Source organism: Sphaeramia orbicularis, chromosome 5 (genome assembly GCF_902148855.1).
Source record: "Sphaeramia orbicularis chromosome 5, fSphaOr1.1, whole genome shotgun sequence".
NCBI classification, from domain to species: domain Eukaryota; kingdom Metazoa; phylum Chordata; class Actinopteri; order Kurtiformes; family Apogonidae; genus Sphaeramia; species Sphaeramia orbicularis.
Genome location: NC_043961.1, coordinates 43,858,154 through 43,882,706, shown reverse-complemented (window position 1 = coordinate 43,882,706; position 24,553 = coordinate 43,858,154). Strand labels below are relative to the sequence as shown.

Sequence of the window (24,553 nt, the reverse complement as noted above, 5' to 3'; positions counted from 1 at the left end):
TAATCTTGGTATCAAGTGGGGGGCCACAAATTCACATACTGCGGCCGCCAGTTTGAGACCCCTGGGCTACAGTGTGACAAAATTATGTGCGCCTGACAGTCATTCTATCCAAATACAACCCCCCACCCACCCTGCGCACGCCGCACACACGCACGCACACACACACACACTTTTAAATGAAAAATAAATGAATGAATGACTGAGTCATGCAATACCTTCTATGACAAACTCCTCCAACCTTACATTTCCGTGCATCTGGATCATTCAGCGCACTGTTCCCATTAGTGCTGGTTTATCCCACAGCAGTTTTTCCAGTGTATTGTCTAGAGTAGCGCATGCAAAACCCTCATTTAAATAGGGCGGTCTGCAAGACTTTGCACCTGTTGTAATTTGCCCAAGCAATCTTGGTAAATCACCCGCAAACCCGTGGTCACACTCCACATGCAAAATTCTAGATTGCGCAAGCAAATTACTACACGCAAATTGGGATCTTAGTAGATCCGGCCCAGAGTCCATGGCCACCCTGTGTGTGTGAGACTACTGCTATTAATACCACAACAACTGATCTGACCTGCATGAAAGAAAAAACTGATTAAAACTGATTCTCTTTCATACAAACACAGACGAAGCTCTTCAATTATATCTAATAATAATAATAATAATGATTATTATTACTAATAATATACTACTAGTAATATAATTATGCATACTTAATATAATATTGTTAACTATACAACTCATATAATATATATTAAAGATTAACAACTGACATGCATGTCTGAGACATTAACTGTGTTTACATAGCGACACAGAGACGCTTTTTCATTAGATTAATTTAATTGTTCCTTTGTAGCACAGTCACAATCCATTTCTAGTCATAATGTCACCTCAATTTGTAGGGAGGGCCAACACCACCAGGTATATCAACAAGACAGCTGAAGCTCATGTTCTGCTTTTGCTCTCCTCCTCAGTGTCTTTTTTGTGTTTTCCCTCAGATCTGAGCAGTCTGGTAATTCTGGAGTTAGAGGGAAACCTTTTGAGTGAAGGGAATGTTGCACCTGAAGCCTTCAATCCACTTGTCCAGCTCTCCTACCTCAGACTAGGAAGAAACTACTTCCGCACCATCCCACAAGGTTTACCCAGTTCACTACTGGTACGGTATCATTACAGTGAAGAGAACACACTGCAGTCACTACAGTCATTACAGTCGCTAAAGTCAACACAGTCATTACAGTGAATAGAACACACACTACAGTCACTACAGTCAATAGTCATTACAGTGAATATAACATACTACAATCACTACAGTCACTACAGTCATTACAGTGAACAGAACGCACACTGCATTCACTACAGTGAATGGGACAAACACTACAATTACTACATTCATTCCAGTTAATATTCAATATTGACATAAAAAAACAACCCCAGAATTTTTAAATATATAGAAATGGGATGTTCTTCAGTGACCAAGTAAATCAGCTGACATCAACCCAACAGAGCATGGTTTTAGTAACTTAAGACTAAGCTGAAGATAGGGAGGAAACTGAGCATTTGGAAGTTCTAGAACACAGTGGCACAGGCTGGTGTTCTCTCAGATTATTATTAATGTCCATCTTACTTTTTTCCCATCTCACAACATTTCATATATGTTTACTGGCCTAGTTTTGAAAAATACATTTGGTTGAATTTAATTAAAATCGTAAGGGATTTGATCAGTGGAATATGTGGATCTCAAGATGAGAGCAGTTGGCTACCAATGAATTACTATATAACTTTTTCATGTATATGTTTGATATTATTTCATTAAAAAAAAATCAGAGATTCTGCTACCAAACAGTAGAGGGAGCATGTGTAGCACCAGTGGAACTTGTACCATAGTTTGAGAATGACGACTGAGTTGCAATTCTAAAATCTAAACAGGAAGGAGAGAGAATAATGTTGAATATTCCTCTGCCAAGAGCCACAATTCTGTAATTATGTCAAAAGTCTAATTTTACAATGTTACAAAAGTAACAAAAACAGTCTTAAGGCTGTGCCCTGTTTTTGCATAGTCCTTGGTCCACAAAGTTTCATTAACATTGACAAGTGTCTGTCATTTGATAGGAACTGTACCTGGAGAGCAACTTGATTGAGGAAATTTCAGAGACAGTTTTCAACCAGACCAACAATCTCAATGTGGTTTCACTGAGACACAACAGACTGGATGAGACCAGGATCGCCACCATGGCCTGGATCAACCAGAGGTCTGTCTACAAACACACAAAGGCTCATGTTTCCAGGAGCTGGAATCAATGTTTGTTCTGATTTAATGATTATCTGTCTTTCTAACATGTCCTTCACCCTTCTCCTGCAGGAGTCTTGAGTCCATTGACCTGTCTCATAATGAGCTGTACCTGGTCCCCTCGTACCTGCCCAGATCCCTTGTCCACCTGGTGCTGGTGGGAAACAACATTGAGAGGATACCAGGTATGATCTGTGGTCAGGGGGTGATATATACATAGAGTAGAAATACTACGTTCATGATGGTATTGAGGGTAAAATTCCAAGCATGATGACTACGAAGCTGAAATATTCATTATATACTGAATTATAGGAAAGACAACACATATGTGTACAGAAACACTACAGTAAACAAAAAGCACAGAGATGGATACTGATTTTTGCAAACATAAACATTATCAACACTACCTGCTGCCAATAACAACAGTACTCAGAGAAAATAAACTTTTAAAAAACGAAGCCAAATGACAGTGAGTGTTGGCTGAACCTTCCTCTGATGGAGACTCAGTAAGAAAAGGAATTACATTTTAACTAGCCTATTTCTTCTACACTGGTGAGTGATGATGTAAAGATGCTTATGATGGCATAAAATGACTTTGACCTTATTATGATTGCTCCGCTTATCCTTTGTGTCATTCTGGGGTTGGATTATAAACTGGATCAAACCAGTATTTCACATTTTACCAGTAGGTGTCACTTTTCCTTAAAGCACACACTCCCAAGTGGCAGTAATGGCAATGACAGTGTAATAAGAGGCTAATGTAATAACACTAGTAAATGTAGTAAAAATAACAACTGTCAAAACACACTACATAATGAGAGGAAGAAGCAGGAGTGAAGATGTGTTGAATCCAGCTCTGACAAAGTACGTAGATACGCTTGAGTCTGGACATACACCACTACAACCACAAAAAAAACCCACAACATTCACTACATTAGTGGCTCTATTAGTCCGTTTATATCAAATAAATGGATCAAAAATATGGGGAAAAAAATGAGTGTGTGACAGAACATAAAATAATGGTTAGAAGATTTAAGTCAGTAAAACTATAAAATGAATTTTTGGCATCTAATGTCAACAGAAGAACCTTAGCTTCAGTGAAGACCAGGGGTTTACTGATTTACTGATGTACATTCTGAACAGGTTGGAGACATACTATAATAATAATAAATCCATGCTGGGTTTGTGTATCATAGGATATGTGTTCGCCCACATGGAGCCGGGGTTAGAATACCTTTACCTGTCCTACAACAAACTGGATGGAGAAGGAATTGAACCCGAGTCCTTCTTTGGCTCATATCACTCCATGGTAGAGTTGTGTTTGGATCACAATCAGCTTATCGCTGTTCCATCTGGAATCAATGAGATGACCAACCTACACTTCCTCCGACTCAACAACAACATGATCAGGTACAAACCCCGTTAGTGAGGAAACACTGATCACCTTCTGTCAAGAATACCATTGCAATTAACCATTAACATTAAATGGGTGTGGTATAAATAAATATGTGTTCACGTAGTTAAGTAAGTCTCTGCTATGACATCGATACTGGGTTTAATAATGTGATTAACGAACATCTGCCCTTCTGTTTATGTCCAACAAACAGATGTATGGAAACAGTGGATCCTGACATGATACTGATAAGACATGTTTTAGCGATGAAGGGGACAGTGTTGAATACATACAGATGTTTATATAGGGTCCTAGTCTGTCTTTTGAAAACACTTCCTACACTTTTCAGATTTATTTCGAATTATGTGATTAAATATCAACTATATTTGTGGAGGGAAACAGACTCAAGCTTCAAACCCAAAAGACTGGTGATTGATGCAATAATGGTATTTGGGTTTTAGAGGGTTAGGGTTAGGGTTGAGTTCCACAAAAAGAACACGTTCAATTGACCTTTAGAGAGGTGTGAGGCCATTTGGATGGTTTTCTTGTGTTTGTGGTTCAGGAGTATCCCCGATGAAGGGATCTGCGACCCCTCCCTCAGCGGAGACTCCACCCTGGTGGCTCTAAGGCTGGACTACAACTACATCAACCCTCAGAAGGTTCCACCAACAGCCTTCTCCTGTATACACTCATCTTCCAGCATCATCCTAAAACCACAGAAAACCTAAAGGACTGCATCACTCACATGGGCTGAAAACATTTCCCTGTCAATTTCTTCTTTTTGTGATTCAGGAAAGAAAATAATAAAAACTACACAGAAAAGGGCAGTTTGTCTAAGAGTCAACGGTCAGAAATTTGGCAGAATGTACTGACCTGTCATATCCATGACTGAAAACCTTAAAAACTATAGAAAAGGATTTATTAGATTGTTTTAAGTTCAGATACCTTCTGCACAACCTACTATTCGTACCTTGGACAAAGATATAAAATAAAAAAAAATAAAAACCTTCTGACTAAAGTCAAACAGTCTCTTGTTTTATTATTTTCAGCTGTGTAAAATGGAAAGAACTCTTATGTTATACACTGTTAAAAAAAATGCTAATACAGCAATGGAAACAATTTGATGACCACAAGCCTGGCACACTATTTTACAGCCTCAGAACCTTCATGTTCCAGTTTTGCTTCTTTCATAACACCTCTGACATGGAAAAGACTGTGTGAAGATTAACAGCAGGTTAAAGGAGAAAATAAAGTGAAAAGTGTTTCCATCTCCTGTTTCTTACAAGACCAATACCTCTCGACTCTTTTTGAAAAAGGCAAGGAAGAAAAAAAATCTCAGGTGAGACTAAAAATGACATTTCCATTAACATGTTCAAATGTAAAACTTCAAAATGCACAGCGTCTCTTTTTGAAAACAGAAAGAAACTGTGAACATGACTTTTAGATTAAATCAGTTTCCTTTAACACTAAATCTTTGGATATTAGTTTTTCATTGTTGCTGCTTAAAATTTCATTTATATTCTACTGATTCAAAGCTCCTCAGTAGCAGGGCACCATGGGTGGATGAGATTCACCCTGAGTACCTTAAGTCTCTGGATGTGCAGGGACTGTCTTGGTTGACACGTCTCTGTAACATCGCGTGGCAGTCGGGGACTGTGCCTCTGGATTGGCAGACCGGGGTGGTGGTTCCCCATTTTAAGAAGGGGGACCAGAGGGTGTGCTCCAACTCGAGGGGGATCACACTCCTCAGCCTCCCGGGGAAAGTCTATCGCAAGGTACTGGAGAGCAGAATCTGACCGATAGTCAGACCTCAGATCCAGGAGGAACAATGCGGTTTTCGTCCCAGTTGCGGAACTCTGGGCCAGCTCTACACCCTCCATCAGGTACTCAAAGTTTCATGGGAGTTCACCCAACCATTCCACATGTATTTTGTAGATTTGGAGAGGGTGTTCGACCGTGTCCCACGTGGTATCCTGTGGGGGGTGCTTAAGGATTATGGGGTCTGGGGCCCTCTGCTAAGTCCCTGTATGACCAAAGCAGGAGCCTGGTTTGCATTGCTGGCAGTAAGCCAGACCTGTTCCAGGTGCTTGTTGGACTCCGGCAGGGCTGCCCTTTGTCACCGGCTCTGTTCATAATTTTTACGGACAGAATTTCTAAGCGCAGCCAGGAGCCAGAGGGAGTCCAGTTTAGGGACCATAGGATTTCATGTCTGCATTTTGCAAATTATGTTGTCCTGTTGGCCTCATCGAACCTGGATCTTCAGTGTGCACTGGGGTGGTTTGCAGCCAAGTGTGAAGCGAGTGGGATAAGGATCAGCACCTCTAAATCCGAGGCCATGGTTCTTGACTGGAAAAAGGTGGTCTGCCCTCTCCGGGTCGGAGAGGGCAGGACAGAAGGATTTTATGGCCTCAAATAGGTCATTCTCTGTCAGCTCTCTTTCACAACTTAGTTTCTGTTCTGCTGTTAGTTTATAGTTATTGGAGGGTGGAAAATACTGACTTGTGTCATTGAAATGTTCATAGTCAGTATCTTGGGAAAATATTGTTTTAAAATATTCCACCTATTAAATTTTGGGGGGGATCTGTTATAATTCCATTTGTTGTGGAAGACTCATGTTTTTTTTTGTTCTTTTTTTTTTTGGTTGAGTTTCTTTGATGCAATCTTAAGAAACATGCAGTACACTTCTCTCCATGTTCCATCCACATAGCGCAAGATCTAGATATAAGTCCAGCTGCATGCTCATAGTAAAGATATTCTAAATCCTCCTGTTTTTGCCTAATTAATGAGGCTAACTCAGGTTGTGGATGTTGGTTGCTGTCAAGTGTTTCATTTAAATCATCAATTCCTTGATAAGAATATTTTCTTTACCTCCGCCAAGGAACGGCGAACGTTATGCTTTCATTGGGGTTTGTCTTTTTGTCTGTCTGTTAGCAAGATAACTCACACAGTTATGAATGGATTTGGATGAAATTTTCAGCAATGGCCTCTAAAACCACACTTGATTGCTTCCTAGACAATGTGTGGATTTGCAGTCTCTATATGATTTAGGTCAGGGCTTTGACTGGGCCATGTCCTTGAACCAGTACTGCACTACCTTGGTGGTATGCTTGGGGTCATTGTCCTGCTGGGATGTCCAATCAGGTCCAATATGGAGTTTCCCAGCAGACGCGTCCGCGTTGTGATCCAGGATGTTGATATAATCCTCCTTTTTATGATGTCCTGTATCTTGATGAGGGTCTCAGTGCCACTGGCAGAAAAGCAACCTCATAGCATTTTGTTGCCCCCGCCATGCTTATTGGTTGGGACTGTGTTCTTCAAGTTGTATGCTACTCCGTGCTTCCTCCAGACGAAGGCAATATCCATGTGGCCAAACAACTCCATCTTTTTTTTCATCAGATCACAGGACTGATGACCAAAAGCTAGGATCTTGGTTAAGAAAAGCTCTCACAAATGCCAGATGAGCCTCCTGGTGTTTCATCCTGAGTAGTGGCATCTTCCTGGGTCTGCATCCATGGACACCTCGTTTGTGCAATACTTGCTGGATGGTTGCCCATGATACCCTCATGCTTTTGTTATGGTGGTGGCAACATAATGTTATGGTTATAACCTACAATATTAGGATGCTTCTCTGCTAGTAGCACCGGAAATCTCATCAAGTTACAAGTCATCATGAATTTAACATGATTATATCAAAATCCTGGATGACAATGAGAAAGTGCTGAGAAACTCCAGATTAGTCCTGATTGGATGTACCTGCAGGACACTGACCACAAGCATACTACCAAGGTAGTGAAGTAGTGGTTCAAGGACATGACCCTGTCCTATATATATATATATATATATATATATATATATATATATATATGTACAGGAGGTCCTCGGGTTACGCAGTACTCGACCTACGCTGTTTCGACTTTACGACGCCTGAGTCTCGTCCGCCATTTTGTCTCCAGCCCCATAGTGTAGAGTGTCTGTGATTGTGCTCCGTAATTTTCTCGGTATCCTCACCTTTTTCACCCTCCTTTTTCACATCATGGCCCCAAAAAAGAAAGCAGGATCTTCTAGCGAGGCTGTCCAGCAAGAGGAAAGCCATTACGATGGAAATGAAGCTGGATATCATCAAAAGGTCGGAGAAAGGCGAGACGCCGACGAACATCGGTACAGCTTTAAGCTTCAGTTGGTCAACCGTGGCGACCATTATTAAGGACAAAGCCCATATTTTAGACCACGTGAAGGGTTCAGCTCCTATGAAGGCTACAGTGATCATGAAGCAGCGTTCTTCCATCCTAATCGAGATGGAAAATTACTTATGCTATGGATCGAGGATCAGAATCAACGTAGGCTTTCTATCAGCCTAATGCTCATTCAGGAAAAGGCATGGCGTATTTTCCAAACTTTGAAAGAGCAGAAAGGCAAGGATGCCGAGAAGGAGGAATTTACCGCCAGCAAGGGCTGGTTTATGAGATTCAAGGCCTGTGCCAATCTTCATAATCTCAAGGTCCAAGGTGAGGCTGCATCCGCAGATGAAACAGCTGCGAAAGCTTTTCCGGGTGATCTAGCCAAGATCATCCGGGAGGGCGGGTATCTTGCGGAGCAAGTTTTCAGCGTGGATGAAACCGGATTATTCTGGAAGCGGCTGCCTAGTCGGACCTACATCTCTAAGGAGGAGAAGATGGCCCCGGGCCATAAGGTGGGGAAGGAGAGGCTTACTTTGCTGCTTGGGGGTAACCTGCTGGGGACTTCAAGCTGAAACCTTTGCTCGTCTATCTTGCTGAAAACCCCAGGGCACTCAAGGGGATCTGGAAGAGTATCCTACCAACCATTTAACGCATTTTGCGCTATCCCATTTCTGGGCTTGCTCTTTGTTTGTTAACTTCCAACGCAATGCAAAATGCATTAGCGCGTTAGTTCGTTAACCCCAACACAACGCAAAATGCGCTGTCCCATTTCTGGGCTAGTTGGTTGAAAGTGTGCGCTCGCCTAGTTCCGCGCTACAGGGCTGATTTTAGAATGAGAATGTATTCTTGTAGCTTCACTTCACTTCTGTCATGTATTTCCTTTTAAATATTATTTATATTTGAAAAAGAAGATTTTTAACAGAAGTTTGACAATATCTTTGATGATATCAGATGTTTGCCATGGACATTTTTGCACCGATAAAAAGAATTTACAGAGTGAGGATTGATCTGCTCACTGAATTTTATTCCTGCATCGATTTATGGATAGATATAGATTAGTTCAGGACAAAGTGTGTGTGGCTTTGAGGAATGAATGAATGAATGAATGAATGAGAACCATTTGGGGAAAGAGCCAGTGAACTGGTGCCACACACACCAGCGGGGGTGTGTGTGTGTGTGTGTGTGTGTGTGTGTGTGTGTGTGTGTGTGTGCGTAATGAGATATGAGCGCCTGGATGAAAGGAATGGAGCAGAGTTCAGTTTTTCTGTTTGTCCTGTTGTTCGGCATGGCTACAGCCAACAGTTACCATTTAGAGTTCTGTCAAACTCATCAGTGTGGAATAACTTGGGTCATCCTTAGACATCCAGCCGGATGCACGGTATGTGTGTAAATAATTCAGTTTAGTTCAGTTCAGTAAGGGGGTGGGGGGTGGCGGCACATACAGACAGCTGAGGGGGTCCATCTATAGTCAGATGAGGGTGAGGTGGTCCATCCAGACAGGTGAGGGTAAGAGAGGAGGTTCAGGGTCACAGACATCCTATAATAATTCTTCATTCTAACCATAATGCTGTCAGATGACTGGAAACAGCGGGAGCGGCGTCATTCATTCTGGGTTAAATAGTGTACGCACCTGTTTCGCGCACCCTTCATCGCAAACAGTGAGCTAACGATGGTTTAGCGAACGCAAAAAGCGCAGAAATTGATTTTGCGTCTGTTAAGCCTCTACGTTTGCGGACCCATCGATAGCTCACTATTTGCATTGAAGGGCATGCGAATGGCTGTGTTCACTATTTAACCCAGAAACGAGCCCCTGGGTCCATACTGATGCTGGAACACCCCGTGAAGTAGGAAACACGTCTCTGACCATGTCTGATTGATGGAGCAGTGACTTGGTACTCGACAACGCCTACTTGACAATGGAATGTAACAAAAGTTACTGACGGAACCACAAGGATTATACAGGATCTATGAAATAGATGGCAATGATAATTCACTACAGGTACACTTACACCCCTATTCCACCAAACAGATTCCAGGGCTGGTACAGAGCTGATGCCTAACTTAGCATCGGTTCTTTGTTTTTACACCGCCTAAGCGTCAGCCAAACTGGTTCCAAAGTGGTCCCAAACAGGTTTCAGGCAAGCAACAACTTTCAGCTGGGCTAATCCGGGGCCAGAGCTAAGAACCAATGGCACGACCCCCTGCTTCATCAGTGGACGGGGGTTATGGACCAAAACAGGAACAGCGAAAGCTATGAACCGCCATTTTTAAAACTACAACCAGCAGGTTTTTAGTGTAGTTTAGTTTTTTAAGAAAGGGTTATATATGCCAAAAACAAGCAGTAGTGGACTGAGGAGGAGATCCAGTGGTCTCTGACACTGTGGGTTTCATCCGAAGTCCAAGACAAGTTGGAGAGAGCTTCTCGAACAAAGCCGAAAAAATACAAAGAGAGATGGCTGCTGCCACCTACAACCAGACCCTGAACCAGCTTCTAAACAAACTGAAGAAGTTAAAGAAGGACTACAGGGACCAGAAAAGACAGCTTGGATGCAGCGGCCAGCAGAAAAGAATCCCACAGTTAGACCTGCTGGATGCGGTTTTAGGGGACAGGCCGGTGAATCAGACTACCAGTGCACTGAACTCTGCCATGGTAGCAACAGATTTGTTGCTTTTGATTGCGGACGAGTCCGTTGTTTAAACAGTGGCAAATGATACTCGTAAGTTTTGTTTCTCAAACACATGGTTAATAGCTCACAAAAAGTTGACTTTAGAGATAAAGGCAAGCTACAAATATTACAGACGCTAAAACGCTAACTACTGGTATGCCGAAAACAAGCTAACAATAACATTTCTGTAATGTGAGAATTGTTGTCTCTGAAAAGATGTTTTCTTGGTAGCTAATAAAAGGCAGAACTGAACTAACTACTTAACTTAACCATGTTACAGTAGGCAAGGTTATTGTCCACATTGGGGAGAATACGAATAGGGATGTCCAAATCCAACCTACAGATTGGTATCAGCTGCTGATCTGGCATTTTTAGAGGACCGGGATCAGGCCAATCCAAACCTGGTTCTGGGACAGGGGTAAACTCATGTCCTCCCCCCTCAAATTAAAGTTTCCGAAGGTCAGGGAAAAGAAAATTAGCGGCACAACAGCTGGAGCTTGGAGGAATTAGTAAAATGTGTATAGCAGGAGTGTCCAACCCTGGTCCTCGAGAGCTACTATCCTGCATGTTTTTGATGCATCCCTCTTCCAGCACACCTGATTCAAATGATAAGCCTATCATCAAGCTCTGCAGAAGCCTGATAATGACCGTCAGGTGTGCTGGAAGAGGGAAACATCTAAAACATGCAGGATAGTAGATCTCGAGGACCAGGGTTGGACACCCCTAGTGTATAGGTTTCACTTTCACTTTAACGTGATGTGCGAGTCTGTTTTTTTTTTTTCAACCCACGGGGCTTTTGTGAAATTATCTGAACCGATCCCACACACCCCACAAATAAACTGACATTCTTTTGACCCACCCCAACCTGACCCACGAGTAACCCTCACTAACGTACAGCGCAGAACACAACCCCATATAATACCTGGACAGACCTATACATAGACCGGCTACAGCAGTGGCAAACATACCAGGCCAAAACCGGCCTGTCAAAGGTTCTAATTTGTCCCACAGAATGAATTTGGAAAGTGCAAAAATTATATATATTTTATATAGGAGGAGTCGCAGCTATTTTTAATTCATGTCTACAAATAAATTTCAAACCTAAGCCTAACTTTAACTCATTTGAAAGTCTTAGTCTTAGCCTATCCAACCCAATCCATAAACTGCTCCAGCCTATACTATTAACTATAGTGTATCGTCCTCCTGGTCCATACACTGAATTTCTATCAGAGTTCGCCGAGTTCCTAGCCAGTGTAGTCCTTAAAACAGATAAAGTCATTGTTGTTTTGTTGTTGGAGATTTCAATGTTCATGTGGACGACGATTGCGACAGTCTCAGTAATGTATTTATGCTGTTATTAGACTCAATAAGCTTTAGTCAATGTGTACATAAACCCACACACTGCTTTAATCACACCCTTGACTTAGTCCTGATTTACGGTGTGGAACTTGAAGACTTAGTAGTCTTTCCACTAAATCCTCTCCTCTCCAACCACTGCTAAATAACCTTTGAATTTATGTTACTCAGTGACTCCCTCCCTGCCAAAAATGTTTATACTAGACATTTATCAGACCATGCTATACCTAAATTTAAGGAGGAAATCCCAGCAGCTCTCAATCTAATCCCGCATCTGAATTACACAGCAGATTCTTCCCCCAATTCAGTCAATCTTAATCCATCTCAAATTGATGAGTTTGTTGATAATACAGCAGACTCTCTGCGAAAAATATTAGATCTAATCGCTCAACTAAAAAATTAGATTATAAAGCAAGGGAAGCGTGCTCCCTGGTTCAGTTCTCATACTTGCCAATTAAAGCAGCATACCCAAAAACCTGAGAGAAAGTGGCGTTCTACTAAATTAACAGAACATCTTTCAGCCTGGCGTGACAGTCTAAATAAATACAAGAAGGCACTTCATTCTGCTAGAGCAGCCTATTATTCATTATTAATAGAGGAAAACCACAGCAATCACAGGTTTCTGTTAAGTACTGTAGCCAGACTGACAAAGAACCATAGTGCATATGAGCCTAGAATTCCTGCTACCCTCCATAGCAACGATTTTATGAACTTCTTCAATGATGAGATCTTGCTCATCAGAGATCAAATTAATGGCCTCTTTTCCTCTACAAATTCTAGTCCACCCTTAAATCCTTCAGACCCAGAAACCACAGAGTTGACTATTGAACCATCTGGTTTTATGGATTGCTTTTCTCCTGTAGAGATCAGTCAGCTAACTTTGATAGTCTCTTCATCTGAATCGTCTACCTGTCTCTTAGACCCAGTTCCAACAAAGCTCATCAAAGATGCTTTACCTTTACTTAGCAGCCACCTCCTTGATATGATTAACCTGTCATTATCAACAGGCTATGTACCACGGTCCTTTAAAGTAACTGTAATCAAACCTCTTCTTAAAAAACCCAGCCTCAACCCTGCAATTTTAGCTAACTATAGACCTATATCGAACCTTCCATCCATATCTAAGATTCTGGAAAAAATAGTAGCCAATCACTTATGTGATTTCCTTCAAGTCAACAGTTTTTTTTAGAACTTCCAGTCAGGTTTTAGGGAACATCATAGTACAGAAATGGCACTGGTCAAAGTTACCAATGACTGTCTAACCGCTTCAGATAAGGGTGTGGTTTCTATTCTGGTTTTATTAGTGTGGCTTTCAACACTGTCGACCATCACATCCTTCTGCAATATTTGGAGCAATCAATTGGTATCAAAGGATCAGTTTTAATGTGATTCAAATCTTATCTAACAGATCATTCTCACTTTGTTAACATTAATAATGAATCCTCTCAGTGCACCACAGTTAGTTCTGGAGAACCTCAAGGCTCAGTTCTTGGACCAGTACTGTTTATGCTATACATGTTTCCTTTAGGTAACTCCATCAACTTTCATTGCTACGCTGATGATACCCAATTATATTTATCAATTAAACCTGATGAAGCCAATCAGCTAGCCAAACTACAGGAGTGCATTAAAGATATTAAAGATTGGATGACCAACAACTTTCTGCTGTTAAACTTAAACAAAACTGAAGTCATTGTGTTTGGCCCAAAAAGTGCTAGGGATGCAGTGTCCAGCACAGTAGTCCCCATGGATGGTGTTACCCTGGATCCCAAAACCACTGTGAGGAATCTAGGCGTTATTTTTGATCAGGATCTATCGTTTAACTCTCACATAAAACAGACCTCTAGAACTGCTTTCTTTCATCTCCGTAATATTACTAAAATTAGGCATATTTTAACACAGAACGATGCAGAAAAATTAGTCCATTCTTTTATTGCATCCAGACTAGATTATTGTAACTCACTTCTCTCAGGCTGTCCTAGAAAGTCCTTGAAGACCCTTCAGCTAATCCAAAATGCTGCTGCCCATGTACTGAATAGAACCAGTATCAGAAACTATATTTCTCCTGTTTTTGCTTCTCTGTACAGTCTCCCTGTAAAAGCTAGATTAGGATAGACTTCAAGTCTCAAGTAAAATAATAGCATGACCTATAAATAATGACTCCAAATTTAAATCAAAAATTGATTGCAAACAGTCGGTATCAGATCAGTATCGGCAAAACTAATCCTAAAAAATAATCAGATCGGATCGGATGCAAAAAAATCCGGATCAGGACATCACTAGTTACAAGGAGGCAGATTCTGAGTTGGACACAGCAACAGCACCTTGATTTTTCTTCCCTTTTTAAAGCTCCTTTTTTTTAAAGGTTCTTTTTGGTGGAAAATGGGTATTAAAGAGAATGGCTGAATTTTGTGCAGAGGAAAGATCTATAATTGTTTGTAAATGAAGGAAAGGATAAAAGGAGCCAATCAATAACTGATTTAAAGCTCATCCTGGATGTTCTTTAAAATGGAGCTGAAGGACCTGACAATATAAGTGGGATTTATTTTATTTCAACATTATAAGGGGGCACAGAAATTAAACTTGTTAGAAAACTAGATTGTATTTCCCTGTTTTCCACATTGCCATCAGCAGGGGGCAGCCATATGAAACCAACCTGATGATGTAGGGGTGTTTCGTCTCTGTTCTTAGTTTGTTTAGTGAGTGGACTGCAGTAAAGACATGATAGCTCTTGGTTATCACTACACAACAGGATACCATGTGATCAAACAGCATCCATTCCCTTAAGATAATTTGAAGTGATTTCAGACCTGTCAAATTAACTCTGATCATATTTAATGTGGTATCACAGTAATATGATCAGCATGTTATAATGATGTATACCTTGAATTATGACCTACAACTATCCCAATACTCATTGGTTTACTTAAGTGACTTCTAGTGGTGAACAAGTGAACAGCAGAGGTGAATAGTCCCACTGACATCATCAGCTGGTTTGTTTTTAGATGGCTGCTCCTTGCTGGTGACAATGTGAAAAACAGTGAAATACGATCATGTTTTCTTAAAAAAAAAAAAAAATCGTATAAATGGAGTGAATAACAATTTTAATGGTAGTGCCATATATTACCCCAAGTATAAATAAAATTAAAGCTGCAAGCGGCATTGGGCGGGACCTCGCACCGGGCGTTCCGCCTCCCGTGCGTTCCTCCTCCCTTGCATTCTGCCTCCTGTATGTTCCACCACCCGTGCATTCCGCCTCCCATGCGTTCTGCCTTCCGTGCGTTCTGCCTCTCGTGACCATCAACACCTCAGCTGCACTCACACCTCGCCGTCCTGACACCAGCTCCCACCCTTTTGTGCCTGTACTCCTTTCATCCCTTCTGAACACCTGTGCCTTTCTGCTGAAACCACCATCACCTTTTAATGAGGCTTTTATTTTGAAAACCCTACTGTGTGTGTGTTGTGTGTGGTGTGTGTGTGTGTGTGTGTGTGTCTATGTGAGACACAATCCGTTTGAGTGACTTGAAATTGTATGAACGTCTGGAGTATGAAACTCATAATTTACCATTATTTTATTAAGGCTTTTGATTTTGAAAAAACTTTATTGTGTGTGTCCATTCACATTTTTATCATGTCCTTATTTTTATATAATATACTATATTTATTCTTATTTTTAATTTTTAATATTTTTTCTGTATTGTTAAAATGTTCTTGTGTGGAGAATTTGACAGTACAGTTTCTTTGCATCTTTTTGAGGTGAAGTCAAAAGTCAAAGTAGAGATCTCACTGTACATTCATTGGGTTACAGCACCATCTGCTGTTGCCATGTATGCATTTCACAGGAAAGGATTTCAGCCAATCAGATTTCAGGACTCTGCTGCCAGCTCAAATCACCCCATCGAGCATACTGAAAAGAATGACTTGGCAAAGACACAGAAAAATTCATTCTGTCAAAAAGGCAGTAATCCTGTGAAACAAACTGCGATTAATCCATAGCTGTACATCCTATCTCAAAAATTCTTGGACTAGAGGCAAGCACAGAGTCTCTTGAGCGTATTAATATATAAAATGTGTCATATAAGTTTGAATTGAATAAGCAGTGATGGTGGAAAGAGTCTTGTCCTGTTAATTCTTTGATGTTAGAATACATTCAGAGGCAGATTGCCAACTTCCTGTTGGATTTAGCTCATGGATGTGAGCATATGATTTGTCGGGCTTGATGAGACCAACATTTTGGCATTGGTTTCATGTCTGTATGACATTCCTACTGGCAGCTAGGGGCAATTTTGTATGCGTAGGTGGCGCTACAGAGCACATTTTGGCACCTAAGGAGTTAATTTTGATACTGTATGAAAGTATTTACCAGACATGACATGTCTGCCAAATTTGGTGAGTTTCTGAGCATGTTGAGGGGGTCAAATGGCAGTTTAAAGGGAAAAAAGCATAAAAACAAACAAATTTTAATAAATCCATAACCGTACATCCTATCTCAAAAATTTTTGCACAGGAGAGTTGGGGTGAGTTTTGTGAACGTATGGATATATAACGTGGGAAAAAGTTGAAATTGAAAAATTAGTCCCAGACATTGCATTTTTCCGAGCTTATAAAAAAATAACTAAGACAGTAATTACAAAGTTGAGAATACAGTATTTTAGAAGGGTTTACTCTATTTTTTTTATGCTATTTAGAAGCCAATATGACAAATGGCCTCAGACTAGTTTTAAATTGAAGGTTTTACTTTGAAAGGCAATTTGCCGACTTCCTGTTGGAGTTAGCTCTTCAATGCCCCTTGAACATTTGTAGTGCTTGATGGCAATTGGTTTCACGTCTCTCCGACATTCCTGCCAGCCGCTATGCTGGTTTCTGTGTTTTTTGACATAGGTGGTACTAGAGAGCCCATTTTGGCACCTACAGGGTTAATTTTTACATTCTATCAGATTTTTCGCCAGACCTGACATGCTTGCCAAATTTGGTGAGTTTTTGAGGATGTTTAGGGGGTCAAAATCCAGTTCAAAGTGGCGGACGGCTAATAATAATAAAAAACAAACAAAAAACAATAGGGGTCTTGCCTTCTGGCAACCTGCCCTCTTGGCTCGGTCCTGAATAAACCACAGTCCTGTTATTTATTGTTTCAGGTCCTCTTCGAGACATATGCCTTTTTTATTTCCATTTATTTGAGTAATCCTTATTAACAGTGTTTTAATTGAACATGTTAAACTATCATTACTGGGAGACTGAAGAAAATCAACACTGATATCCTTAGAAAGATAATATAATACTAATTCTAAAAACACCTGAATGCAAGATGTTCAATACGTACTTTTGGAAGTACTTAATTGCACAAAGGGATTTTTTATGTTACCAAGTTAATGCCTCGGGCTACAGGGAGAAGCTCAAGCAAATAATTGTTAAAGAATGAGTCAGAGTAAAACAGAGTTCATGTTGCCTCACATGTCTTGGACCCACGTGTAATGAACACTCAATAAAAGCTGTAATTATCAGAGCAGGAAAGCCAAGTCTACATAATATTTTCCTGTGGAAGCATGAGTTTCAAGACCATTTACTTCAGTAGCAGACACTGATACATGGATTCAGGCAAATGGGAAACATTAAATCATTTTCTGCAGACATGAATCTGAAAGGAGAAAAGCCATAAAAACAACAGACACTGAGGGTACATCTGTTTCTAATCATGCCATCATTGTTCAAATGGAAAATTTAGTTCCAATGAGCCAAAGTTCAAAGATCAAAACTGTTTCTGTTGAAAAGGAGAATTTATTTTGTCTGCCAAAAAATGCAGCTGCTGCATCCATCATGTACAAAAGATGAAATGTGATGATCAGCAGTCATGCGACCCCTGGATGAGGACTTATAATTACAATGAAAATTAATGACACTGTAGCAGCTCTAAAGAATTTACAGCCAAATCAAAAATAAAACCTCGGGCCACCACCAAGTGTCCACTTGTACCTAGACAGACATCAAACCTACTGTGTGTTAGATTCCATCTGAGAACTTCCATTGACCACCAGTCTGCTGTTGTGGAGGGTTAGGGGGTTAGGGGTAGACGTTAGGGTTAGGGGGTTAAGTTTAGGTGTAGATGTTCGGGTTAGAGGTAGGGTCAGGGTTAGAGGTAGGTGTAGGGCATTATAGGACATTATAGGGATGTAAAGGTTCACAAGCCATGCAAACATTTACAAAACTATTTATAGAGATTATATGACCCTGATGCTTTTTCCCTATAGTCTGCACAGTAAGGAAGCATCAAGACTAGCATATAGAGAATCACAGTAGTCCAGACATGATGGAAGAACAGCCTGGATCGTTATTTCAGGGTCCCCCTTAGGGGATATGTCTTCACTTTTGCAAATATGCGTGGCTGAACAAAGCTTGCCTGGAATACAGAGCTGATCTGTTACCAAATTAAAAACAGTTTTTGAAGAAAACCCCAAGATTTTGGGGTAAGGAGTGACATTAGAAGCCAATGACACTGACAAAGGCAACTAAAACACTATGGCTGTTGAATAAAAGAATTTCAGTCCATCCAAGACTGAACATTCCACAGACAGTCCAATAGCTCCTGCACTCAGGTTTTATCTTTGACTTTAAAAACGGAACCCAGAGGCAGCATGTACAAAGAAAACCGGATCGGTCCATGAATAGAAACAATTTGAGAGCAGTTCCCATAATTCCCACACAAGATTCTAAAGAGGACAGGATACTGTTGAGGTCCAACAGGTCCCCTGTCAGGTCCAGGGGATGAAGATGGCAGGTTTTACCACAGTCAGCATTTAAAATTAGACCATTAAAAACCCTAAAAGGGCTGTTTCTGTACTATGATATGATTTAAAACCAGACTGAAATTTGTCAAACAAGCAATTGAAATCAATGTATACTTGGAGTTGTTTAAGCACCACTTTTTCAAGAACCTTGAAGAGAAAAAGAAGCCTTTACCTTGGATCTAAAATTAGTTAATAAACAATGGGATCCAGATTTTGTCTGCTGATGAGAGGCTGGACCACAGCATGTTTGAAGGCAGCAGGAAACAACCAGTTAATAAGGACGACTTCATCAAATCAAAGTGCAGGAACCATTGGGATCAAAACCTTGCCTAAAAAATGCGGTGTAATGCTGCGATAAGGACAAGAGGAAGTTTCTGTCTTGAACCAGACCTGCTGAGACTGAATAGGGTTAACACTAACCCTGTTCCTAACCCTAACCCTGGCCCTAAACCCTGTTCCTAACCCTAACCTCTACCCCTGCCCCTACCTAACCCTAACCCCAAACCCCTAACCCAATGGGAACAAAACCTTGATTAACTTAAAGATGACTGAGGTCTACAGAACAGCTGCTTGTACCATGTTCAGGACAACCTACAGGTTAGACCTGCAGTGTAGACTCCGGTTAAATTCTTTGTTTTACCATATGTTTATACACACACACACACACACACACACCCAAACACACACACACACACACACAAAACATTGGAAAAAATTCAGAGACCACTGCTATTTCTTTTCATGTCTTCTTCTTCTTCTTCTAATAAACACCTGATCGATGTCTTATTTAAGGAGAAGTATAAAAACCTCTACTATGGCCATCACTATCTTCTTGCAATAGGCAAAAACAGTGCTATTAGTACTGCCAAAGTAATTGGAATCAAAAAATAACTATTGAAAACTACTCTACTTCTGCTCTGACAATGTTCCCAAACTCTGAGGACTGGTTTCTCTATCAGGACAATGCTCCTTGCCTCAGCTAGGTCCACAAAGGTACGGATGATGGACCACCAGATGAAGACCCTGTCATGGCCAGCCCAATCTCCCAACCTGAACCCCACTTTGAAAACTTCTGAAATATAATCAAGAGGAAGATGGATGGTCACAAGCCATCGAACATTGCGAGCTTCTTGAATTTTTATGCCAGGAGCTGCATAAAGTCATACAACAGCAATGGTGGAGAGCCAAGGCATGTGAAAACTGTCATTGAAAATGAGGGTTATTCCACCAAATATTGATGTCTGAACTTTTCCCAAGTACAACATATGTATTGCGTTGTTTAATAAATTAAACTGAACTTGTTTTCTTTGCATTATTTGAGGTCTGAAAACACTGCATGTTGTCGTTATTTTGATCATGTGTTGTGTTCTGCAAACACATGCTCTAAATAACAATATATTTATTTGGAATTTGGGAGAAATGTTGTCGGTAGTTTTGAGAATAAAACAAAAATGTTTATTTTTTACAAACACAAATGGTAAAATCAGAGAAAGTGATAATTCTGCTGTGGTCCTTTATTCACACACACACACACAAATATATATATATATATATATATATATATATATATATATATATACATATGTATATATATTGTAGCAAGAATAGGATACCAAATTATTGATTAATTGAGTGTTGATTTATTGATTAATTTAATTATAGATTTATAACTAAGCTTAAACTTAAATCAACCCAAAACAATAATTTAGAAATCTTGCAAAGGTGATAGTTCGTGGACTGCACAGATGAACCCGAGTGTGAATAAACAGTACACAAAGCACAACTGAGACAATGGATTTACACGCATATAAATAATTTATTAACTAAACTAAGACACACAAATAACATAAAGACAAGCGACAAATACAACAAAAGGAGCAGGAGATTATGGACAGGAGAATACGTAGATTAAGTTGGCAGATAGCTATATTCAAGATATTCTAATGTTAGTGAGGTTACGTTGAGGTAAACCTACTTAAATTGGAGTAACACCAACTCAGATAAATCAGGAGCAACTTTTCTTACAAGTTAGAGGCCTTCTGAAGGATGCAGGCTGGAGAGGCCTTGACGGAGAACGGGTGAAGTCTTCTGACGTAGTTCGAAGCAGGAACAGGCTGTGAAGCGACATGCTTGCGCTGGAGGCCTGAAGGTCTGGAGGTCTGAAGTTCTGCTGGTCTGAAGTTCTGGTGGCTGGAGGAGGTTCACAGCTGGCTCTGGCGGCTGGTTCTGGAAAGCTCACCAGGAGAAGTGGAGAACAGCAAAGATGGTAAAGCTCTTTGGAGAGCTTAGAAGATGGAACAGCTCTGAGAGCCAAGGAGATGGTCAAGACTCTTTGTTTAGGTGAGAGCCCGGGAGAGGTGGAGAAGACTCTGCTCTGCTCTGTGAGAGCCTGGGAGATGGGAAAGACTCTTTGTGTAGGTGAGAGCGCAGAAGAGGTGGAGAAGACTCTGGAGAAGACTGTGAAAAGTTGGTTCATTTACTTTATAGTTCTGTCCATAAACCAACTTGGCACGCCTTCCTTGTGCATATTGATGAGTCATCGATGCCTTGGGGCATTGCCTTCTTTGTCTGTTTTCGGCGGGAATTCAAATGTCCTTTGTATGTCATTTACATATCTCAAAGTATCACGTTTCTCTCCCTCTTGGGAAGACAGAGGGGGAGAGGACTGTGGGCAGCCTTGTAAGAAAACTGTGCATCCTTAAATAAGATCCTTAAATAAGATCACTTAAACTTTATACATCACCTGTAACCTCACTTAAGCATCAGTAAAATAATAGCATGATTATTCAGACATACTATAAGCAGTGATACTCTTACTTTCACATAATTCACCGTGAACATGATCAGGACACACATATGTGAAACCACAGGTCAGGCAAATGGCTTAAGTATTACGTGCATAAAAGAGTTAACGTGCTGAGTTAATCAACATTAACACATAATGTAATACATTATTAACATGGCACATATAGTGATTTTGTCATTCAGTCTATTTCTTCTTCTGGGTTCATCTTCACCTCTGGATAAGCAACATGATAAAACACAGATGTTGAGAGGACGAAGTCGACTAGGTGTAAACACCAGTTTATGAGTCCTCAATTTACTATGGCCGAGGAAATGGCTCTTGATGAAGAACAGAGGACAATGGCTGGGGAAGTATTTTTTTAAGTCCATTAGGCTCATTCCTTAAGATCATCTGTCTTCGTTAATGTCATTTGCAGAGGATGTCCGTGCACTGACCTGCTAACCAACCAATCAGCATGGTTGTTCAGGAATTTGGTTTGACACGGAGAGGAAGATAATATAATTTATAATTCTGTTTTTGAGTCTGTTCACTCACTCCACTGTCATGAGACTACAATATATATATATATATATATATATATATATATATATATATATATATATATATGCATTGACACGAAATAGCAGCTGATATAGGATAAAACATTTTTAAAAAAAACAACAGATATGATGTGAACCTGGAAGGAAGAGACTGACTGAAGACCCTCCACCATCATTACAGTCCCGTTAGGGATCACTGCAGGTTCAGGTGAAAGACAACCGCCTATGTCCGGTAGTTCTCAAACACTTATACGAGCTCTCTCTCTCTCTGTCTCTCTCTCACACACACACACACACATATAATAGAGGAATAGAACCCAGGAGTTGGACGTTGAAAGTACGTAAAGTTTCACTTTTGTTTCACGCCAGCGTTAGTTATGGACCGCACCCCATGTATATTAATGTGCCCCCCCATCCACACACACTCCACACACACACACACACACACACACACACACACACACACACACACACACACCACAAATATACAAAGTGGCCTAAACAGTTTGTTAACTGTCCTGAAATAAATGTTGTTGTCAATGTTGCATTTAAGTTTGTTAAAAGAGAATACGAGTTTGCCCTCTAGTTAATGTTGCACTTCATGTGGAATGTTTTTTTGTTATTTTTATGCAGAATGTGAACTGACAGAACTGTGATTTGATTTTTGTTGTTTGTTTGTTTCAGGGAAAAGTGCAATACTAATGTTTAAAATACATTTAGTAATATTTTATTTATTTTATTTTCTATTTGATTTATGGCAGCAGAATTATATTATTCCTGTTTTTCTATATTCTATTGTCTCCAAAAACTGGGGAAAAATGTTCAAAAATTCATAATAAATGCATTAAAGACATTTTGAGGAGTTTTCTTTCTTTCCATACCGAACCAAAAATTGTATGTACTGTTACAGGCCTAAAAAAAAAAAAAAAAAAAAAAAAATATATATATATATATATATATATATATATATATATATATATATATATATATATGTACACACACTACCGGTCAAAAGTTTTAGAACACCCCAATTTTTCCAGTTTTGTATTGAAATTCAAGCAGTTCAAGTTCAATAAACAGCTTGAAATGGTGCAAAGGTAAGCGGTGAACTGCCAGAGGTAAGAAAAGGTAAGGTTAAACAAAACTGAAAAATAATGTACATTTCAGAACTACACAAAAAGGCGAACAAGAAATGGGTTAACAACTTAAAGCAGTTCTGGAGTTTCAAGATTGGTGGGTAGAGTTGCAGCAAGAAAGCCATTGCTGAAACTTCAGTATTAGAAAAAGAGGCTTGCCTGGGCTGTGAAACACCGCCAGTGGACTACTGAAGACTGGAAGAAAGTGTTATGGACTGATCAAACCTGCAACTCGAAGTCTTCTCTTCACAGTTGAAACTGAGACTTGCTTACTACAACCACTATTGAGCTGTGCTTGAAGCTGTTGTCCTGTGAGTTGCCTGTCACGCAAGCTGTTGAGTCTCAGAAACTTGTTTTCTGATTCGCTGTGCGCTTTGGGTCTGCCAGGACCTCTTCCTGTCAGCATTTCCCCCAGTTTCTGAGTGCCTTTGGATGGTGAAGGAAACTGTACTTACTGACACCTGACATTCTTGTCAATTTCTCTGTAGGAAAGACCTACATTTTCTAAGTGTTGTAATGGTCTGTCTCTCTTCTATTCGTTAATTGCCTTTTCCTCACCGTTTTTTACAGTAACACACTACTTTCTGCAGTACATACTGTTCAAATAATGCTCACGGTATGGTACCAAAGTGTGTTACAACACTACTTTTATGCAGACAAGAGGAGGTTGTAAGTAATTAAGAAACATTGGGACACCTGTAGGAATTGGTAGCACCAACTTTCGAGGCTTGATCAACCTCCATTGCTGCAGAACTGCTTTAAGTTGTTAACCCATTTCTTGTTTGCTGAAAAAGGCCTTTTTGTATAATTCTGAAATGTGCATTATTTTTCAGTTTGTTTAAACTTACCTTTTAAGACCAGTTGAAAAATTGCAAGAATTTACATTTTGCACTGTTGGATCTTAAGAAGATTGTAAGTAGAGTTTCAAGATGCAAAAAGAAGAAAGGGGAGTGAGACAAAAAAAAAAAAAAAAATTGAGTGAGTGAGTGAGCAATTTATTGAAAATAACAATTAAACTGAAATAGGCTGTTCATGAGCCGATCAAAAGTTTAAGACCACAGCCTTTAAAAGCCAAAATGTGTGTAAAAATATGGATTCAATGTCATTTTCGTCAGGTATTCACACTGTCATGGTCTCTTGACAGCAAAGGCAAAAAAGATTTCTCTCTTTCACTTTTGTGGTTGGACTGTTGAGCTGCATAAAAGCAAGGCCTCTTGCACCTTGCCATCACTGCTAAGGTTGGATGCAGTAAGACAATCATTTTGAATCCACTGTCTGGAACTGATGTCCATTTTTCTTAACTTCGCTTCCCATCCATCCCCAAATGTTCTCAATTGGACTTAGATCAGGGGAACATGCAGGATGTTCCAGAAGAGTGACAAAATTCCTCTGGAAGAGAGTCCTTTGTCAGGT

The 24,553-nt window shown here is 40.2% G+C and overlaps 2 protein-coding genes across 4 annotated transcripts in view; one reads left to right on the top strand and one right to left on the bottom strand.

Annotated features, from left to right (window-relative positions):
• The window catches only part of ecm2 (extracellular matrix protein 2, female organ and adipocyte specific), an 83,334-nt gene extending 78,637 nt beyond the window's left edge, over nt 1-4,697 (top strand). For both annotated transcript variants that reach the window (XM_030133495.1, XM_030133494.1), the window contains exons 9-13: nt 996-1,153; nt 2,107-2,246; nt 2,357-2,469; nt 3,481-3,694; nt 4,240-4,697. In XM_030133495.1, coding sequence (XP_029989355.1) covers nt 996-1,153; nt 2,107-2,246; nt 2,357-2,469; nt 3,481-3,694; nt 4,240-4,405 — 791 coding nt within the window. In that variant the 3' untranslated portion in view covers nt 4,406-4,697. The remainder of the gene's footprint in view (nt 1-995; nt 1,154-2,106; nt 2,247-2,356; nt 2,470-3,480; nt 3,695-4,239) is intronic.
• cenpp (centromere protein P) overlaps nt 1-24,553 on the bottom strand; it is a 375,236-nt gene that overhangs the window by 109,200 nt on the left and 241,483 nt on the right. The window lies entirely within an intron of this gene.